Source organism: Hipposideros armiger, unplaced genomic scaffold, assembly GCF_001890085.2.
Source record: "Hipposideros armiger isolate ML-2016 unplaced genomic scaffold, ASM189008v1 scaffold_34, whole genome shotgun sequence".
In the NCBI taxonomy this organism is placed as follows: Eukaryota; Metazoa; Chordata; class Mammalia; order Chiroptera; family Hipposideridae; genus Hipposideros; species Hipposideros armiger.
Genome location: NW_017731384.1, coordinates 808,761 through 828,356, shown reverse-complemented (window position 1 = coordinate 828,356; position 19,596 = coordinate 808,761). Strand labels below are relative to the sequence as shown.

General features: G+C 35.2%; 1 protein-coding gene across 1 annotated transcript in view; it reads left to right on the top strand.

The window, feature by feature from the left end:
* CDC27 (cell division cycle 27) overlaps positions 1-19,596 on the top strand; it is a 76,668-nt gene that overhangs the window by 26,013 nt on the left and 31,059 nt on the right. Inside the window, exons 3-12 of the mRNA XM_019637643.1 lie at positions 313-460; positions 1,575-1,700; positions 5,062-5,159; positions 5,905-6,059; positions 6,165-6,376; positions 7,352-7,466; positions 10,435-10,550; positions 16,885-16,984; positions 17,964-18,171; positions 18,384-18,556. Coding sequence (XP_019493188.1) covers positions 313-460; positions 1,575-1,700; positions 5,062-5,159; positions 5,905-6,059; positions 6,165-6,376; positions 7,352-7,466; positions 10,435-10,550; positions 16,885-16,984; positions 17,964-18,171; positions 18,384-18,556 — 1,451 coding nt within the window. The remainder of the gene's footprint in view (positions 1-312; positions 461-1,574; positions 1,701-5,061; positions 5,160-5,904; positions 6,060-6,164; positions 6,377-7,351; positions 7,467-10,434; positions 10,551-16,884; positions 16,985-17,963; positions 18,172-18,383; positions 18,557-19,596) is intronic.

The following is a 19,596-nucleotide window of genomic DNA, read 5'->3' as shown; positions in this document are numbered from 1 at the left end:
GTGCGTGCGTGCGTGCGTGCGTGCGTGCGTGCGTGCGTGCGCGCGCACTTTTCTTAAGGATTTACAGAGAATACCATGATTGTCTTCACTGTATCCCCTTGGTTCCTTGTAGGAAGAAGGTAATCAGGATTCAGGGAACTAACTTTTCTATCAATAAAGTATTTCTCCTTAATTCAAATTTGGGTTAATGTTTTAAATTACAACAAATAACATGCCTAATTTTGTTATTGCTAAACTTGTTTATTGCCAGATAAACCATGATTGCCATTCAGCCTACTGAATAGCCTTTTTTTCCCCCACATGTGTTCTTAGTACACTCAGAAGAAGCCTTGTTTTTATTGGCAACCTGTTATTACCGCTCAGGAAAGGCATATAAAGCGTATCGACTCTTGAAAGGACACAGCTGTACAACACCACAATGTAAATACCTGCTTGCGAAATGTTGTGTTGATCTCAGCAAGTAAGTTTTTAAAAATATTTTCTAATTTCATTCCTACTTATATTGTAGAATTTTGCTTAAAATCTTTTGATGGATTAAACTCTGTTTGATTCCCTTTTCCCCCTTTTTTTGGTAGTAGAGATTTGGGTTAAAATCTTTTGATGGATTAAACTCTGATTGATTTGGTTTGTAAGTTTGCAGTGAAAGGATACAAATAAGCTTCACAAAATCTCCATAATTTAATAAATATTTTACTTGTCCAGTGTCTAATTGATGACTTTTAAATTAAAGCTAGCTACTATGTCTATAAAGTTTCTGAGCATTTGTTATTGAATTACTTTTATTCCAAAGATTCTGATCTTAAATTCTTTAATATCCATTTATTTAATTTACCAGCTTCTTAAGCCACTTCTTACATTAAATATCCTTATCCCACTTACAAATATTTATAGTTTTTTAAAAATCCCACTGACAGTAAAAGAACTTTAGATATTACCTTTTATGTGTAAATGTACTTGAGAGTTTTCTGCATGATTGGAAAAAACTTCAAAATACAAACCATTATAAACTGATATGCCAAAAATATATACTGAAATCAGGCACATTTTTTTTCTTTAGGGAATATTTGTGATTTTCTATAATTGACAAAAAGAGATGAAGTCTATTCAGGTTTCATTTATAAACCTAAAAATGACTGAGGCCTTAAGTATGCAGTTTTTAATTAAAATGTGTTAGTCTAATTTAATTTGCTTGCATATTTTTATTTCAAGGAATTATAGAACTAAGAAGGGTCACCACATCTGTTAATAAAAAAACATTAATATTTTTTCCCCAGTATAATGGTCTTCCATTTCTTTTGACATTAGTAATATGTATGTTGTTCAGACAAGATTTGTACATATAGTGACTAAATTTAACTGGTTCTATTTTTAAAGGCAAGACAAGGATTTTAAGATCATAAATTCCCAGTCTCTCAAATGATTTCTAAATACAAGTTTATTGGTATTCTAAAGGTACCATGAACTTCTTACTTCATCTGTCTCTCCAGTAAGTGGTACATAGGTAATGAACAATGTCTTTACACTCAGGGATTTTTATATTGACTTTTTTTAATCTCTAAATTTGTGTTTTAAAGGCTTGCAGAAGGGGAACAGATCTTATCTGGTGGAGTGTTTAATAAACAGAAAAGCCATGATGATATTGTTACTGAGTTCGGTGATTCAGCCTGCTTTACTCTTTCATTGTTGGGACATGTATATTGGTAAGGCATCATTCAAATTACAAAAAAATTGTTTTCAATACTAGAATGCTTTGTGTTTTTGAAAACCTATGTTGATCTGTGTTTATCAAATAGCACTTGGCTGAGTAGTACAGCTAATTCCAAGATCTTGTTAAGCCTGTTAAATGGTAGAAATGCTGATCCCATTTTTGACTATGCACTTCGCCTTAATGATAATAGCTACAGCAGCACTAGCTAACAATTGAGTGCGCATGTGGATTTTTTACCTCGGTTGAGGAGAATATCTTCATGTGATCCACTGAAGATAAAGAAAAAAAAGAGTGAACTTTTTTCTCTAATATTGAATATCACTGCTACTCCTTAGAAAGAGACTTGAAGGCAAGTTTCAGTATAATTCCATACGTGGCTTCTTCCCCAGTTAGTTCTTATATTATTTATACATATATGTATATTTTTCTCTCTGTGTGTCTATATATATATATATATGTGTGTGTGCATGTGTATCTAATCTCTTCTTTTAAAACACTAATTTTGTTTTAAATTTCTTTTATTTTATAGTCTGTTAATCAGATTATGGCTTATAAAAATTAGCCTTGCCAACTTACCAAAGTTTAAAATAATTTTCCTTTCAGTAAAATAAAAATAAAGTTTAAATAATACTGGAGTAGAGGAGTTTCAACACAAAGGATCACCTGTTACTTTTCCAGAATATTTTTCCATGAGTAGATTATTTTATCTTTGCTTAAATCAGTTTATTCGCCACTTTTCTGGCCTTTAAATAATTCATACAGCCTATTCGTTGCAACTTTAAAAATTATTAATAAAAGTGTGTTTTATGTTACATTGTGCAAGCAAAGCAAGGGGATGATGCTACTTGAAAACAGGAAAGAGATAACATAAAATTGAGAAAGACCTAATTTCTGCAGTAAGCTTATGATCAATTACAAAAGAGATGAGGGGACTATTAACCTGAATTACTTCAGGTGAGAAGCAATAAGAACTCTTGGAAAATTAGGATAATCCTCGAACATTGAGATTTCACTGTGTTTTCCTTTTCCTGGCCTTATGCTAAAAGTTCCCAAGCATTGCCTTGCCACTTTCCACTTCTGTTACCGTATTTGCCGGCGTATAAGACGATTTTTTGGCCCTGAAAAATATGCCTCCAAGTGGGGGGTCGTCTTATACGCCAGGTACACTTCAGATAGACTGCCCATAGTGCTTGCCCCGTGCCATAGTGGCCTCCCGATGCCCGCCCACTTCATTCCACATACCGTTCAGGCACCAGCAGCGCTGCTGGGTGTATGCTCGGCTGTTATGCGATTTTACCACACTCGCAAAATCGCACACAGCCGACCATACACCCAGTATGATAGCGCAAAATCGCCAATCGCGATACCATACTGGGTGTATGGTCGGCTGCGTGCGATTTTGCGAGTGTGGTAAATTCGGGTTACCGTATATTTCTTTACATATGCATTGAAGATTCGCAATTTTGCGCTATCATGGTGCCTGTTAGAATGTTGAAGAGCTCGCACTTGCGCACTAGTGAGGTCCCAGGGAGATGCTGATGCAAGGGTGGACCAGACTGCTATAGTGACAGGGCGGGCAAACAGGGAGCAGGGACCAATCAAATTAGGCTTTGTATACAGCCAACAGCCAACCACAATACTGCACCATTGTACAGTACAGCATAGAAAATGTCGACCAGTCAAACCCCTATCATCCCTATCATGGCACCAGCCAAAAGAAAGAAGTATGATGCAAATTTTAAACTGAAAGTTATAAACTTTGCTAAGGAAAATAATAATTGTGCTGCTGCAAGACAATATGGAGTAACAGAAAAGATGGTTCGGGACTGGAAATCAAATGAGAAAGCATTAAAGAGTATGCCAAGGGGTAAGTGTGCATTAAGAAGAGGCACCCCACACTGGCCAGAACTCGAAAAACATGTAGCAGACATGGTGGCTCAACATCGCCAAAACGGTTATGTGGTGACACGAAATACAATACGCTTGTTTGCACTTCAGTGGGCCAAATCAAATCTGATATTGTTTTACCTTTTATTTGGTGTGTGGAAGGTGTGCGGAAGAGGGGGTAGTCTTATACGGCGAGTATATAACAAACTCTGTATTTTGAGTGGAAATGTTAGGGGGTCGTCTTATACGCCCAGTCGTCTTATATGCCGGCAAATACGGTACTTCGAAAAAAATGCTTGTATGTCTTTTCTTCATTTCCTATTCTTCGGTTAGCCCTCAATCCATGGTAAATGATTACATAATTCTTGTGACAATTATTTTTTCTTTAACAAATTCCTTCTAATGGTCTGAAGTATAGACTTTAATAAAACTTACATTTTCTCAAGTCTGTCACCTGCCCCTGCATCCCTCTGTCCGTGTGTTTATTGAGTCAAATCAAGCAAGTGTGGGGAGCTAGTTAGCCTTCAACTGGTGGTATTTTCTTTAATACATAAATTATTCTTGTTTCTACTCGCAAAATTTCGAAATGAGGCAAACTAATATCTAGTTCCCCCAGGGGGTCTTCTTTACATTTGTCTGAGATTACAATGACAGCACCTAAACAGATTATATGTTTTAGCTGATACTTGAGGGTTCTTTTGAAAATCTTGGTTAGATGCCATCTGGTGCTTTAATAAACCTTAGAGTTTTGGAAGAATTGCTGTATCTTAATTTTTTTCCATTAGACAATGAGGAATTTCAACCTCAGACCAGGTAATTAGTATTTTTTACCTGAAAGCATCAATGAGTCTCACTAACCCTCAACCCAATCTTCCCTCCCATTTAAAAGCTAGGGAGGCAATGGTGCTGGTCTAATGTTAATTTCCAGAGTGTTTCAAGTATATAGGGTTTCAGGGTTCAATGTAAGCTTTTATACACCTGATTTATAAAGAAACATTTTTCTTTCATTAAGAGCTACTATCCCTACTTTGTTTGAAAATCTGATCATATAAATATGCTACATTCAAAGCATTTAAGCCACTTTCAAAATAACCATTGGGATATTATATTAAAAATTAAGAATGAGACCAAAATATTTGGATGTTTTTCATATCTCCTTCAGTAATTCTAGTATCTGACAGTAAATTTACAGCATTGTAATATTCAAGAAGGCATTGATAGCGTCTTTCTTTAGCATTCCTTTCAATTCATGCTCGGTTTGGTTTCACCTGAATTTTGACTTGAACTGCCCTAAATAATAGAGATTGGAGGATGGCAAGAAGGGGAAATTGGTGATCTAGGAAAGCATCAAGAAGAGTATTCTCAGAACTTTATACAAGACTTACCTAATTTCTGTACCAAAAATTTCGTTATAATAAATATTTTGAGTTTTGTAGCTTGTCTAATCTATTTGTTTGTCTTTACAGCAAGACAGATCGGCTTGCCAAAGGATCAGAATGTTACCAAAAGAGCCTTAGTTTAAATCCTTTCCTCTGGTCCCCCTTTGAATCATTATGTGAAATAGGTAGGTTTGTAGAGGTGGCTGGGGGAGAGTTCCCCCATTTCCTTTCCCTTTTACCCCCTGCTTAGTTTTTGAAAAGTGATACAAATTATCCACAAGAAAAATATTTTTCAAAGCTAAGGGTTGTTAAAATTGAGAACAAGAAATAAGGCAGATATGTTTCAGGAATAATGTGGCCTTTCTTTTGTCTTTTAGAATGAGTTGTATTATAACACTAGCCAAAATAGCTTTTTGGATAAGAATAGAAATGAATAGCATCCCCAAAGCAGAAACTACTACATAAATAAGACCTGGAAAATGTGGGGCGAGAGTATCTCAGTATATATGCTCTGGGATGCATGAAGGATCGTTTTAAAATATTGTATGTCTATATACATGGAAGTGCTTCAGACTTGACTGTAATATCTACTGGGTTTCAACTCTCCAGCTTCACTCCTTACCTTAGGCAAAATGAGATCTAGATCTTTGTTTTCTGCTTTAAAACAAACAAATCTGCATTTTCCTCTGATTTGTTATATTTAAAATCAATGTCATTACAGTTTAGTTTACTTCCTAAATTTACAGCTTTATCTTAGGGGTAAACTTTTGCAATGAATTGATAGATGGGCTTTGGGAGGTAAATATGATGAGCAGAAACAGACAGGAGAACTTTAAAACTCTGGATAAGTGCGTATTTCCACTGATTTATGCATACCTGGAAAAAAAAATCCTCAATTCCTCAGGACTTTTTTTTTTTTTGTCTTCACAGGTGAAAAGCCAGATCCTGACCAAACGTTTAAATTAACATCTTTACAGAACTTTAGCAACTGTCTGCCCAACTCTTGCACAACAGTAGTATCTAATCATAATTTATCTCACAGACAGCCTGAGACAGTTCTTACGGAAACACCCCAGGACACAATTGTAAGTGTATCATACTCTAGTGTTCAAAATATTATGAAAACAAAAAAGAATGATCTGAACTAAGTAATGTATTGTAAATGACATGGTAGAAATTTTCTGTTTCAGGAATTAAACAGACTGAATTTAGAATCTTCCAATTCAAAGTATTCCTTGAATACAGATTCCTCAGTGTCTTATATTGATTCAGCTGTAATTTCACCAGATACTGTCCCTCTTGGAACAGGAACTTCTATATTATCTAAACAGGTTCAAAATAAACCAAAAACTGGTCGAAGCTTATTAGGAGGACCAGCTGCTCTTAGCCCATTAACCCCCAGGTAAGACAAGCAAAAGATAGTTTAAAATGTGCTGTAATATTAAATGATCTTATAATAATTCATATTATTAGTAATATAAATTAATATGAACAGCAACTTCTAAATCATGGAAATAGAGGCGTTTAATAAGTCAATAATGGATCTATTCTGTTTTCAGAAAATGAAGTAAAGAAATAAAGAAAATACAGTGCCTGTGATTAAAATATTAATATTAAATATTGGAGAAAATGTAAAACTCTTAAATATGCCTTATTCAGCTAGTGTTTGCATTAAAAGATATTGTCTTTATGGCTGTGCATCAGTGAATAGCAGCAAACCTCTTGGAATGTTGGAATGCTTATGGTAGCAATCAGTGATAGCAGTGGTTATTGTTAAAATGCTGTTTTCCAAAACATGGAGGAAGGAATGACACCTATCAATATGAAATATTCTGTCAAAATCATTAGATGTATATGTATGTGTAAATACAGAAACCCAGCCCTGTTCATATCCAAAGGATACATATCCAAAATTATCACAATAAAAAATTATATGCTAGAACAGACTATGGTTTCGGTCCCAGAGCCAGGGAGCTAATAAAATAGCATAACCATGAGATTACAACTCCTTGATCCACAAATGGATTCAGTGGTCTCTAGAGACACTTTCTGTGTAATAGTGTCTACATTTCAAGAATTTGAAGTAATTTGATCATTTGGAACTTAGCTTTTACAAAGCCACTTTTATTTATTTCTAGTAAATCTCCTGAGATCAGTAGTTGCTGCTCAGTAGTCTTGTTTGATTGGTTTTTTAAGTTTAGTTATGGTGGGTGGAATAGTCTACATCACGGCTTATTTTTAATCTGCCCCTTAGACCCTCACTGCCCCCAAGACTGATTTGCCATTCTCTTCCTTTTAGACCTTCTAATTTAAGTATACTGCTGCTTTATATATGCCTTGATGACTTTTTGACACCTTGATTTCAACCTCTTCTCAGTTTTGGGATTTTGCCATTAGAAACCCCAAGTCCTGGAGATGGATCCTATTTACAAAACTACACTAATACATCTTCTGTAATTGACGTGCCACCCACCGGAGCCCCTTCAAAAAAGGTATTTTTTATGTAAAATACAATTTTGATATTGATGAAAGAAATTCATTTAAAATGCCAACCTGTTAAAAGCAATTTCAGAGAGACTCTTTATACAATTGTTGCTGCCTTAGAGTTGTTGACTGTAAAAGAAGGTTCTCATTCTCATAGCCTCCTGATCATAGTTGGAGACACAGAGCTGGTTGCTCTTTTGTCCACGTAAGATTATAACTCACAAGTATAGTTTATTTCACCATAGAGCATATTCAGATTTTTACTTTTAATTTCCTTTTTTTATGAAATTCAGGTTGCTTCTGTCACTTTGAGTATAAATAAGAAATTATACCTGCCATAGTTTTTACTTGTCCCCACCTTTTGTTTTTTAGTTATACTAACATCAAAATGAAAAAAAGATTGACTTGCGTAAAGCCAGCTATTTTTGATAGTAAAATTCTTATGGTGGATACTCATAGATGTGTAGTAAATGTATAGTAAATGTGTAATAAAATGAAAAATATTTGACAATATTCTTATAGTAAATACTGTAACAAGTTTTGAGATTCTCTTTATGTTCTTTTATAAAGGCTTGTGGCAATCAAGGCCAAAGTGCCATTTGTTTAAAAGATATCTGTGGTGCAGGATATCTTCTGTGAGAATTAGAGTAGGTTATGTGTGTAAAATGCCAATTGCCGTGCTTAATAAATGTTTAAGAAATGGAGGCTAATAAGTCAGACTAGTGTGTGAATGACTAAGATAGCCTGTTTACTCTCCTAGAGACATGTTTCCTCTTGGTTTTATTCTTTTACTCCTGAACTTCCTTAGGGTCTGTAAAAATGTTTTTCTATATTAGCTCCTCAATGAGTATCAGTGATAATAGGAACTCCAAGAGTGGTAGAAAAGGGGACTGCAAAGTAGTTCATGTGTGGATAATTTTAAATATGATTTCTAAAAGTTGGCAACTACCTGCTATTGTGTTGTTAATGGGAGTAAAATATAATTATAGAAATTAATTTATTAATTAATTTCTTATTAAGTTATGAGAAGGCATAGTAGCGTGGTAGTTAGCAAAACCAGGCAAGCCATTGCCATCAAGGACATGTTAGGCAGCAAAGAAGTGTATGATTTCAGTGCCCAGATAATAAAAGCCACTTATTGTCCCACCCCTATGCTTCTGTTCTCTCATTACCCTATTGCAAGACAGTCTTAGAAAAGCTATACTTGTAGGTCCACATGCAGTATCAACTAAAAATATCAAACCAAGTACTGAGTGCAGTACACAGTTCTTTGTTATATAAGGAAAAACCAGAATTGAAGTTTTGTCCCTTGAGTGAATGGAGGAGGAGGAGGAAGGAGTATAAAGTTTTATTTTAAGGTGGGGGGAGACTAGATGAAAATATTCAGTGGATAGTTATTCACAGAGGAAAGAATATGGCCTGATGGTAGAAATCATAATTAAAGCTGGTGAAATGGCCAGGCTCTCCTAGGGAAAGAGAGTAGCTAAGGAGCACATTAGTGGAAGGAAGAAGGGCCAGCAAATCAAGTGGTAAGACAAACAATAAAGATACTGTACTATTTTGGAAGTTAATACAAAGTTTCAAAAAGGAGGGGATGATCAGTGATGATGAATGCGGGAAAGACCAAAATAAGACTTTCATCTGGTGAGAAAGTGATTATCAGTGATTATTTGTAATGTGCAGTTTGAGTTTTGAAATAGCAGTTAAGTTTTAAAGAAAATTATAGTAAAGAAATTTTAAATATCCACTAACAGTAATCATAGATCACTTTATAAAGAAGTTAAGTGAGAAAATGAATAAAAATCAAGTGATAAATTAGAGAAGACAGGGGCAAGCAAAGGTTTTTTTTTCCCCCTCTGAGGGAGCAAAGACTAATTAATGAAAGATTAAATACACCACAAAGAAATATTAACTCTAAGAGCAATATCCTTAGAATTTGGGAAATAATTGGATGATTCCTTTTTTAATCTACTCTAACATAGGTTTCCCCTGCTATCCAAAAATAGAGCATTCATGAAACCTTTGTAAGCCAAAATGGCTTAAAGCAAGGACGCAGTTACCATTAATTTATATGGAAAAATTTTGAACATTCCCAGACCCAAAATTCAGTGCACGCACAATGTCTTTATTTCATTCACCAGGATTGAAACACTTAATTACATCCAGTTATTCGCTAAACATAACATCCTTACGGGCTCTCTTAGGCTCTTCTGATACTTTAGGGCACATCTTGCTAACAGATGCACAAAATAAATTGAGATAAAGCACAGACACAGGTCAAACCTATGGCAGCTCAATGTTGAAATGCTGAGTGTAGTTCCCAGGAAAGGAGCTTGGTGGTGCCACTCTCGCTGCCAGGGGGCTGGTGATGCTTCTCTGACAACTCACTGCCAAAGAAACGCTGAACACTACTTTCGCTTTTCACTATTTTCATAAAATGGAAAATTCTCTTCAGGTTTCTTTTGGTTATTGAAAACAGATACTATTGTAGGTCTTTTGTAAAAGCAAAGTGGTGAAACACGAACTTTTAAAAAGTGGGGGGGGGATACTTGTATAGAATGTTTTTACTAAATGGCAAAGAAGGAATATAAAATTTTATTGTATTATAACTTTTTATGTATACTAAGTTAGATCATAAATCTTGAGACTATAGCTGTCTTAAAACTCTTTAGCATTTAGCCCCAACTGGAAAAGATATGTGATAAATGGCTTCCAGGTGTTTTGAGCCTTTCCTCAGAACCTAAAAAGAAAGGTGAAAGGATAGAATAAAGATAAAAATACTGAGGTTAAAATGTGGAAATCAGCTGATGTTCTTTCTAATGTGACATAAGTAATGACATTAATAGTTTGTGTTTTCAGATGACAGTATTATGAAATCTTTCATTGGGGACAGTGTAGATGGGAGCATTATGGTGTCTTTTATCATTTACAGTGCAGTTTATAATTCACAAACCTTAGACTTTTTGTGTTTTGCAGTCTGTTGCCAGAATCGGCCAAACTGGAACGAAGTCTGTCTTCTCACAGAGCGGAAATAGTCGAGAGGTAACTCCAGTTCTTGTTGCACAAACACAAAGTTCTGGCCCACAAACAAGGTATTTATTATAGTGTCATTATTTGGTATTGTTCAGCTTTTCCTGCTATAACATGATTATGGTTATACTTCAGTTTAGGCAGGTTTAGACTCGCAAGAATTCTAGAATAACTATTATAAATTTTGAATATGTCAGATTTGAAATTCCTAACTTGCTGAAAAGATGAGTATAATTTTTAGTTGTATTATAATGCAAATCAAGACAAGAATTAGCTAAATATCTTTTTAGTTTACTCTCATGAATTTGTTTAAACTGAATATTCTGCACGCTCCTCCAAAAGAATTTTCTTATTTACATGACCTTCTCCATTGGTCAAGTACAGATAGGTTTCATTCTCCCCTTCCCCTGTTATACATTTCTTTTTTTTTCCCCTCCTGAGCGACCCCCACAAAAGCCACAATCTCCCCGAAAACCTGTTATACATTTCTATAAACAGATCATAAAATTAATCTTTCAATAAATCTTCAAATAATGAATTCATTTCCACCCAGAAATGGTGTTAAATGGGATTTCTTTTCCTGTTCAAGGACTCAAAAATAAATTGTGGCTAATATTTTAAAAGAAAAGTACAACTCTGTCTCCTCCTAAAATAGTGAACATGCACCATTAAGTCTTAAAACTGTCACACATGTGCATATACCTTGACTGTACAACAGGCCTTAATATTTCTAAAATGCCAGCATGGTAAGTGTCATGAGTGCCAGCTTGAAGACAAGGGACAGTGATTGCCTGGGGCTCAGTTAGGAGAAGGAGACTGAGGCCTCCTGCAGAATAACCTTAAAGAATATATAAACAATTTATTATACGTTTCACTTAAGACTAAATAAATAAATAGTATGTTCATTATGAGGATCGACTTAATAATTTTGTGTTCTTTGTATGATTGATGCCATTTTATCTCCTTTATTGCCTGTATTAGTTTCCTACAGCTATTGTAACAAAGTATCACAAACTGGATGGCTTAAAACAACAGAAATGTATTCACTCACAGTACTAGGCTCTATAATCTAAAATTAAGGTGTTGACAGGGCCGTGCAACCTCTGAAGCCTCTAGGATCTACACACATGAGGATCCTTCCTTTTCTCTTTCAGCGTCTAGTTGCCCTCAGCATTCCTTAGTTTGCGGTAGCGTAATTCAGGATCTGCCTCCGTCCCCACGTGGCCATCTTCCCTGTGTGTCTCTGTATCCAAATTTCCCTCTTCTTTTAAGGACATTAGTAATATTGAATTGGGCCCACCCTAATGACCTCATCTTAGCTACAAAAACTCAATTTCCAAATAAGGTCGCATTCACAGGTACTGGGGTTTGGGAATTCAGCATACCTTTTTGTGAGATACAGTTCAACCCATAATATTACTTTATTACCAGTTTACTCTTTATTTATTTTTAGAGGTTGTTTTAGGGTTTATAGTATACATTTTAATTTATATAAAAATCTACCTTCTAGTAATAATATACCAAGTCACGTATAGCATAAAACCTTATTACAGTATATTTTTATGCTCCTCTCCCAGTCTTTATGCTATAGTGGTCATATAGTTTACTTCTACATGTTATAAACCATGTGGTGCATTGTTGTAGTTTCTGCGTTAGTTATATAGAGTTTTTTTTTAGTAAGAAAAATAAGTTTATATTTACATGTTTACAATTTTTGGTGCTCTTTATTTCTTTCTGTAGATCCAAATTTCAGTTTGGTATCCTTTTACTTCATCTTGAAGGACTTCTTTTAACATTTCTTGTAGTCCAGGTCTGCAGATAATGAATTTTTTCAGCATTTGTATGTCAGAAGAAAGTTTTTATTGCACTTTTTTTTCCAATTACAGTTGATATCCAACATTATTTTTTGTCTTAGAAAGAATTTTTTGTTGGATATAGAATTCTAGTTGACAGGTTTTTTTCTCTTTAAAGATTTTACTGCACTGTCTTCTAGCCTGCATTGTTTTTGACAAGAAGTCTGCTGTCCTCATTTTTGTTCCTCTATATGTAATGTCTCTTTTCTCTGACTGTTTTAAGATATCCTCTGTCACTGATTTTAAGCCACTTGATTATGTTGTGCTCTAGTGTAGTTTTCTTCCTTTTTGGCCTTCAGATTCATTGAGCCTCTTGGATCTGTGAGTTTATCGTTTTCATCAAATTTAGCTAATTTCTGCCATTACTTTTTAAAATAATTTTGCTGTTCATGTCCATATACTCTCTCCTTCTGGGACTCCAAGTACTTATATATTAGACTGTTTTAAATTGTCCCATAGTTCACCAGTACTGTTCATTTTTGTTTCCAGTCTTTTTCCTCTCTGTTTTACTTTGGATAGTGTTTATTGCTATCATTTAAAATTAATTTTTCTTTTGCAGTGTCTTACCTGCTGTTAATCCCATTCAGTACACACACACACACACACTCACTCACTCACTCACTCACACACTCACTCACACACATATAATTTTTACCTCAGGCACTCTGCCTTTCATCTTTAGAAGTTTGATTTGGTTCTCTCCTTAATATGCCCATTCCTTCTTCTACCTTTTTGATCATATATAATACATTTATAATAGTTCTTTTAATAACCTTGTCTACTAAGTCTTACTGTTTGATTTCTAGGTCTGTTTTTTTATTGATTGGTTTTTCTCTTCTGTGTAGGTTATGGTATTCTGCTTTTTTGTATGCCATTTATTGGAAATAAATTTGATTGGGTGCCATCTATTGGAAATTTTACATTGTTGAGTGCTGGACTTTTTTGTATTCTTCTGCGTGTATTTAAGTTTTGTTCTGGGATACAGTTAAGTTACTTATTAACAGTTTTATCCTTTTAGGTCTTGCTTTTTAAGTTTTGTTAGGTGGGGCAAAAGCAGCCTTTAGTCTGGACTAATTTTGCCCCTTTGAGTACTCTACTCAATGGCCTATTTAGTATCAAGTTTCTTTACTCTGGCTATTGAAAATGTGAACTATTCCCAGCCCAAGGTGAGTTCCAAGAATTATTCTGCCTGCTCATTTCCAGTAGTTCTTTCCCCAGATTCAGGTAGTTTTCCTCACTGCAATAGTGTAAGGTAATTCTGATGCTAACTACCCAGATTTAGCATTGACTCTACAGGCTAAGGCCAGAGTCCCAACGAGATTGTCATCAAGTCTCATTGACTTGCCAGTTGCAAGTTCAGATGTTCCCCAGGCCACCCACACTCTGACCAACTGGATATAAATTTGAGGGTTCCCACTACCCCCTTAGGTTTAATAATTTGCTAGAACAACTCACAGAATCTAGGCTATACTTATCAGTTTTGTTATAAACGATACAAAGCAGGATCAGAGAAATGAGGCCCATAGGGTAAGGCATGGGAGGGTCCTGAACACAGAACTTCTGTGTCCTCTCCCTGTGGAACCAAGATGTGTCCCCCTCTCTGCACATTGATGTGTTCACCAACCAGGAAGCTCAACCAAGCTTTGATGTTCAGAGTTTTTATTGGGGTTTCATTATGTAGGCAAGATAGATTGGCCACATGATTGAGCTCAATCCCCAGCCCGCCTCTCCTTCTGGAGGTGGTCAGGCTGATATCACATGGCTCAGAGCCCCAACCCTCTAATCACCTCGCTGATCTTTCCATCATGGCCAACCCCTCATCTTAAAACTATCTGGGGGTCCACCAGGGGGGTCCACCATGAGTCACTTCATTAGCATAAACGCAGGTATGGTCCCAGGGGCCCACCATGCATAACTATCACTTGGGAAACATTCCTATCACTTGGGAAATTAGGATTTAGAAGCTTCTTCCTGAGAACCTGGGACAAAGACCAGATGAATTCTGTTTTGTACAACAGTCAAACACTTAAACTGGTCAGTTTTCAACTGAAGACTCTAAGTACGCCTCCTGCAGATCTTTGGAGCTCCCCTCTTTGTAGCTCTCTCCTTTCAGGTACTCTGACCTGCAAATTCTAGCTGCCTTGGCTTCCCTGAAGTCTCCGCATTTTCTTCTCAACACGGGGAGACCACTGAGCTCTGTGTTCTACGTCCCTGCACCGCATCCCCAGAACGCGCCTCAGACACATGCTGCCTGCTCTCCAGTGTCTGAAAAACATTGTTTCGTGCATTTGTTCAGTGTTATACTTGTTTAAGATGGGAGAATAAATCTGGTCCATATTACTTCTTCATAATTGGCAGCAGAAGTCTGTTCTCTTATTGAGAAAGTTGTTTTTTAGAAATGATTGGAATAGCATAATACTCTTAGCTAATCACCCCAGGAAGTCTTTGTCATCACTTTCTCCACATATGCTAGCCTCTAAAAATCATTCCTGTAACTTTCCAAGGCATTATGTATAACTCCTAGAACATTCCATTTTTTATTACAAAGCCATAAAATGATGCTATTTACAAAAGCGTTTTTTTTAAAAGTATTTAATATAACTAGCACATAATCACATTAGTAAGTGGGGGAGTCTGATTTCAAACCTCAACAGTCTGATTCTGGAGCACACACCTTTCAGTGTCAAACTCCTTGTTAAACAGAAGCAAGTTATAAGAATATATATATATATATATAGGGCCTGCCGAATGGCTCAGTTGGTTAAGAGCTCGCTCAAGAGTTTGAGCTCTGAGCAGCAGCGGTTCGATTCCTGGCCCGAGCTGAGCTGCCAACAGGTGGCAGGAGGGCTCAGCTAAAAAAAAACAAACAAAAAACCAAAATAAAAAAGTGTATATACACACACATACACACACACGCACACGCGCACGCGCCTCATATGATATAACCAACGTTTCAAACTCAGTATCCTGATTCATTTTTCTGGTGCCTTTCAGACTTTTTAACTTTTTTTTCTTTTGTCATATGGCCCTTTGGAGCTAACAGAATTCTAATGAAAATTATAGGGAGAGTTTGTCTTCATTCACCCCTCAATTGCAGAACCCTCTTAGTCATTTTTACTTTTGTCTCCACAAGGTTTATGTTGCCCTCATTCAGGCTTCTGTCTGTTTAAAGCATCCTCAGTGTCTTTCTCAGGGTTGTCCTCCATATGTGCTGTTCCATGCTATGAAATTAGTCCCTCCTACCTCTCAGGCAAAACTTTTTTCTATAACTAGGTAATCTTATTGACAGATGATAATTCACATTTGTAGTATAAATGATGCAGTTGTTCCTACCAAATAAAGGAAAATGAATTGGTTTCTGGAAAAAGCGAAACTATGCAGACAGTAGAAAGATCAGTCAGTGGTTCTCAAGGGTTGGACAGGGAGAGATGAACAGGCAGAGCACAGGATTTTTAGGGCAATGAAAATATTCTGCATGATACTATAATGATGGATACATGTCATCATACATTTGTCCAAACCCATAGAATGTACAAAACCAAGAGTGAACTCTTAATGTGAACTGTGGACTTTGGATGACAATGATGTGTCACTATAGGTTTATCAACTATAACAATTGTACCACTGTGGTGGAGGATCTTGACAGTGTGTGGGGGGGGGCTGTGCATATGGGAGGGCAGAGAATATATGGGAAATATCTGCTCCTTCCCCTCAATTTTGCTGTAAACCTTAATCTCTTTAAAATAGTCTTAATTTAAAAATTTATAGTTAAAAAATTTAATTGGTCAACCCAAATGACCTCACTTACTGAAATCCCTGCATTAAGATTCTGTGTTTTGAAAAGATTAATGACAACCTGCATCTCTTTTCAGAAACCTGTTTGACCCAAACTCAGGTCACTAGTAGGGTTTCCTGTAAACTGTATAAACTGTAAACAGTTTGCTCCATAGATTCACCTACCTGTATTAAATAATTTTAGGTTTTAAGTTTGCTTGCTTTCTAAGAATGGAATTCTTGTAATTTTTGGGGTTTGCCTTTAAAGTAAAAAATGTATCCTAGTGATTATTAGATTCCTTTTGCTCTATTAACCTTGATGTGGTTGTTTGAATTTACAGGGAAATGGATTCTCAAGTATCAATTGTTCTAGTGGCAAATATCCCTACATTTAGACTGTCCATGTCCTACTATCTTCCTTTTTCTCTGACTTGCTATACTTGCAAATGAGGGCTAAATTTGAGAGAAAACTTTTTAGATGTGTTTACCATTTATTGACCCAGAATTTTTATGTGGATTGTTTTTAGTTCAAATTAGCAATTTCAAATAGAGCGAAGATCTGTGGTATAATCTTGATTATTTTATAGTAACGTGAATAGTTTTTAAATCTGACTTCATAGAGGGGCAAGAAAAGGACTGACCAAACTCATCAACTTTAGGGTGCAAACATGTTGAATGTGTATTTTGTAATATACCTGAATTGAAGCAATAGTTAATGGTCATAAACTGAGTTTTTTTAAAAAAGTCTACTTTTATCATTTTTTTCTAGTACAACACCTCAGGTATTGAGCCCCACTATCACATCTCCCCCAAATGCACTGCCTCGAAGAAGTTCACGACTTTTTACTAGTGACAGCTCTACAACCAAGGTAATTTAAAGATTTTTGTATGTCACATTTGCTTAATGCTTCCCCTCTAAAATTTCTATTCATGAGTGACTCAATCTCTAATAAGTAAATGAGGTGACTGTTTAAAATTGTTTTAATGTTTTTTAATTTGAAGGGCAGTCTATAACGTTTGTACATTTTCTTGGGCCTTTATTGTTAAAATGACAAATTGTGATGAAGAGCAGATCAATGGTTATTAGGAGTTAAGACTTGAGGGAGGTGTGACTATGACAGCATAACACAAGGGAATTTCTCTGTGTTCGGTAAAACAGCCCTGTATCTTTATTGTGGCAGTTGATTACATAAATCCATACATGTGATAAAATTCATAGAACTATACACACCAAAAAAAGAAAAAAAAGATACATGTAAAAGTTGATGAAATCCACATAATATCTGAAAGTTAGTTAATAGTATTGCACCAATTCCATTTTCCTGGATTGGATAATGTACTATAGTTATGTCAGATGTTATCATTGGTGAAAATTGGGGAAAGAATAAATGGAAATGTTCTGTTTTCTTTGCACATTTCTTTGCACAGCTGAGGGCCTCATTATGCCACTGATAAATTTTCTTGGTCCATTGACAAATATTATGGGCAATCTTTAATTGACATATACAGATCAACAGTTTATGATGTCCTGAGACTATTAGGTAGTATTGCATCCACTTATTTTCTTATTTTTAAAAAATAAATGAAAGTGATATACTTTCAGAATAGAGCAATATTATATTTAATGCTAATTTACCTTAAATACTACTTAGTTAACATGATTTATTTTCAGAATTATTTCATTTAAAATTAAGTGACTTTGAAGACTTACTTTATAAAATATCTTCTGAGAAAAATATACATCAGTCAAGATTGTACACTTATTTATATCTAACATTTGAGAAATGGTTGGGAGAATGTCTAAAATACATGAGTGTAACAAGTGTGGGGCGTTCCTCCTTTTTACAGGAAAATAGCAAAAAATTAAAAATGAAGTTTCCACCTAAAATCCCAAACAGAAAAACAAAAAGTAAAACTAATAAAGGAGGAATAACTCAACCAAACATAAATGATAGCCTGGAAATTACAAAATTGGACTCTTCCATCATTTCAGAAGGAAAAATCTCCACTATCACACCCCAGATCCAGGCATTTAATCTACAGAAAGCAGCAGCAGGTCTGTTTTAAATGCTTAATATCTTCTTTGTACTTTATTTTATTTTATTCACTTATTTTAAGTAAATTTCCTTATGTTCGTTAAAGTTCTTTCAGTTTTTTTCTAGGTAGATGTTGGAATTTTTAATGAATTATTTTGTAATTACCCTTTCCAGAAAACCAAACTGTTGTGTTACGTTTTTCTCCTTCGTTTACTACATTGTTTTCTCCCAGAAGGTCTGATGAGCCTCCTTCGTGAAATGGGGAAAGGTTATTTAGCTTTGTGTTCATACAACTGCAAAGAAGCTATAAATATCTTGAGCCACCTACCTTCTCATCACTACAATACTGGTTGGGTACTGTGCCAAATCGGAAGGGCCTATTTTGAACTTTCAGAGTACATGCAAGTAAGTATAGAACACGGTTATCTATGCCCTTGTACAGGTAATTTAAATTTAATTAAAGTGCCTGTGCTTGAGAAGGTAGATCTAAAAAGGTCAATATTTATTATGTAATGTCTTTAATTTCTTTTCTTTGTATATTTATACTTTATAAATAGAATTCTTTCTTGTGTTATGAGGTGAGTAATTTAAATTCTTCGGGATTATTTGAGATAGATTTGTAGGGAACCCAAGACATCCATACATTCTTGTGTGGAACTTTTCTACTCTGTTGGATCTGAAAATATATACCATGTAATAGATATTTATAGTCAAAAGCCTTTCTACTATATTCAGAGTTCTTAGTGAGATGAATTTTTGGCATTAATACATTTAAAAAACTTAAGAGATGCTATGAAGAAAATTTTGTGTAACCAAGGACACGGCCCTTATTACAATTTATCCTTTTAATTTTAATTTTATTTATATCAGAAAAGAAGATTAACCTAAAGCCAAAGAAAATTCTAACTTACAATTTAAATTTCCTCTTCAGTTCTCTTTCCAAAAGCATTTTCTCCTCCTACCCTCTAAACTTAAAAAACAAAACCTTAAGAAACCTATATATTAATAAAATTTCTCTAACATAAATTATTTAAGGTTGATAATAAGGTTACTTTTTTACCTATCTACTTTCAGTTCATTTATTCAGTGTGTATTTGAGTGCATGTCATGTCCTACACTCTCTTCCAGACTCTATAATTAGATATTGCTCACCTTCTTAGAGCTTACATTCTAATTCTAGTAAAAGAGATTGTGAGCCAATAAATGTATAAAGAAAGACAGGTAGCAATAAATCATAGGAAGAGGAAATGAAACACAGTAAGGAAACTGGGGGCCAGAACAGTATGGTGCTGTTTTTCAAAAAGCATGCCCAGAGAAAGAATGTTACTCCTCCCTTTATGAGCCATGCAAAGATCTAGAGGTGAAGTGTTCTTCTTCCAGGTGGAGAATAAATGCAGAAGATACCTGTTCATGTAATTTTGTACAGTAAAGGAAAAGAGTTGTAG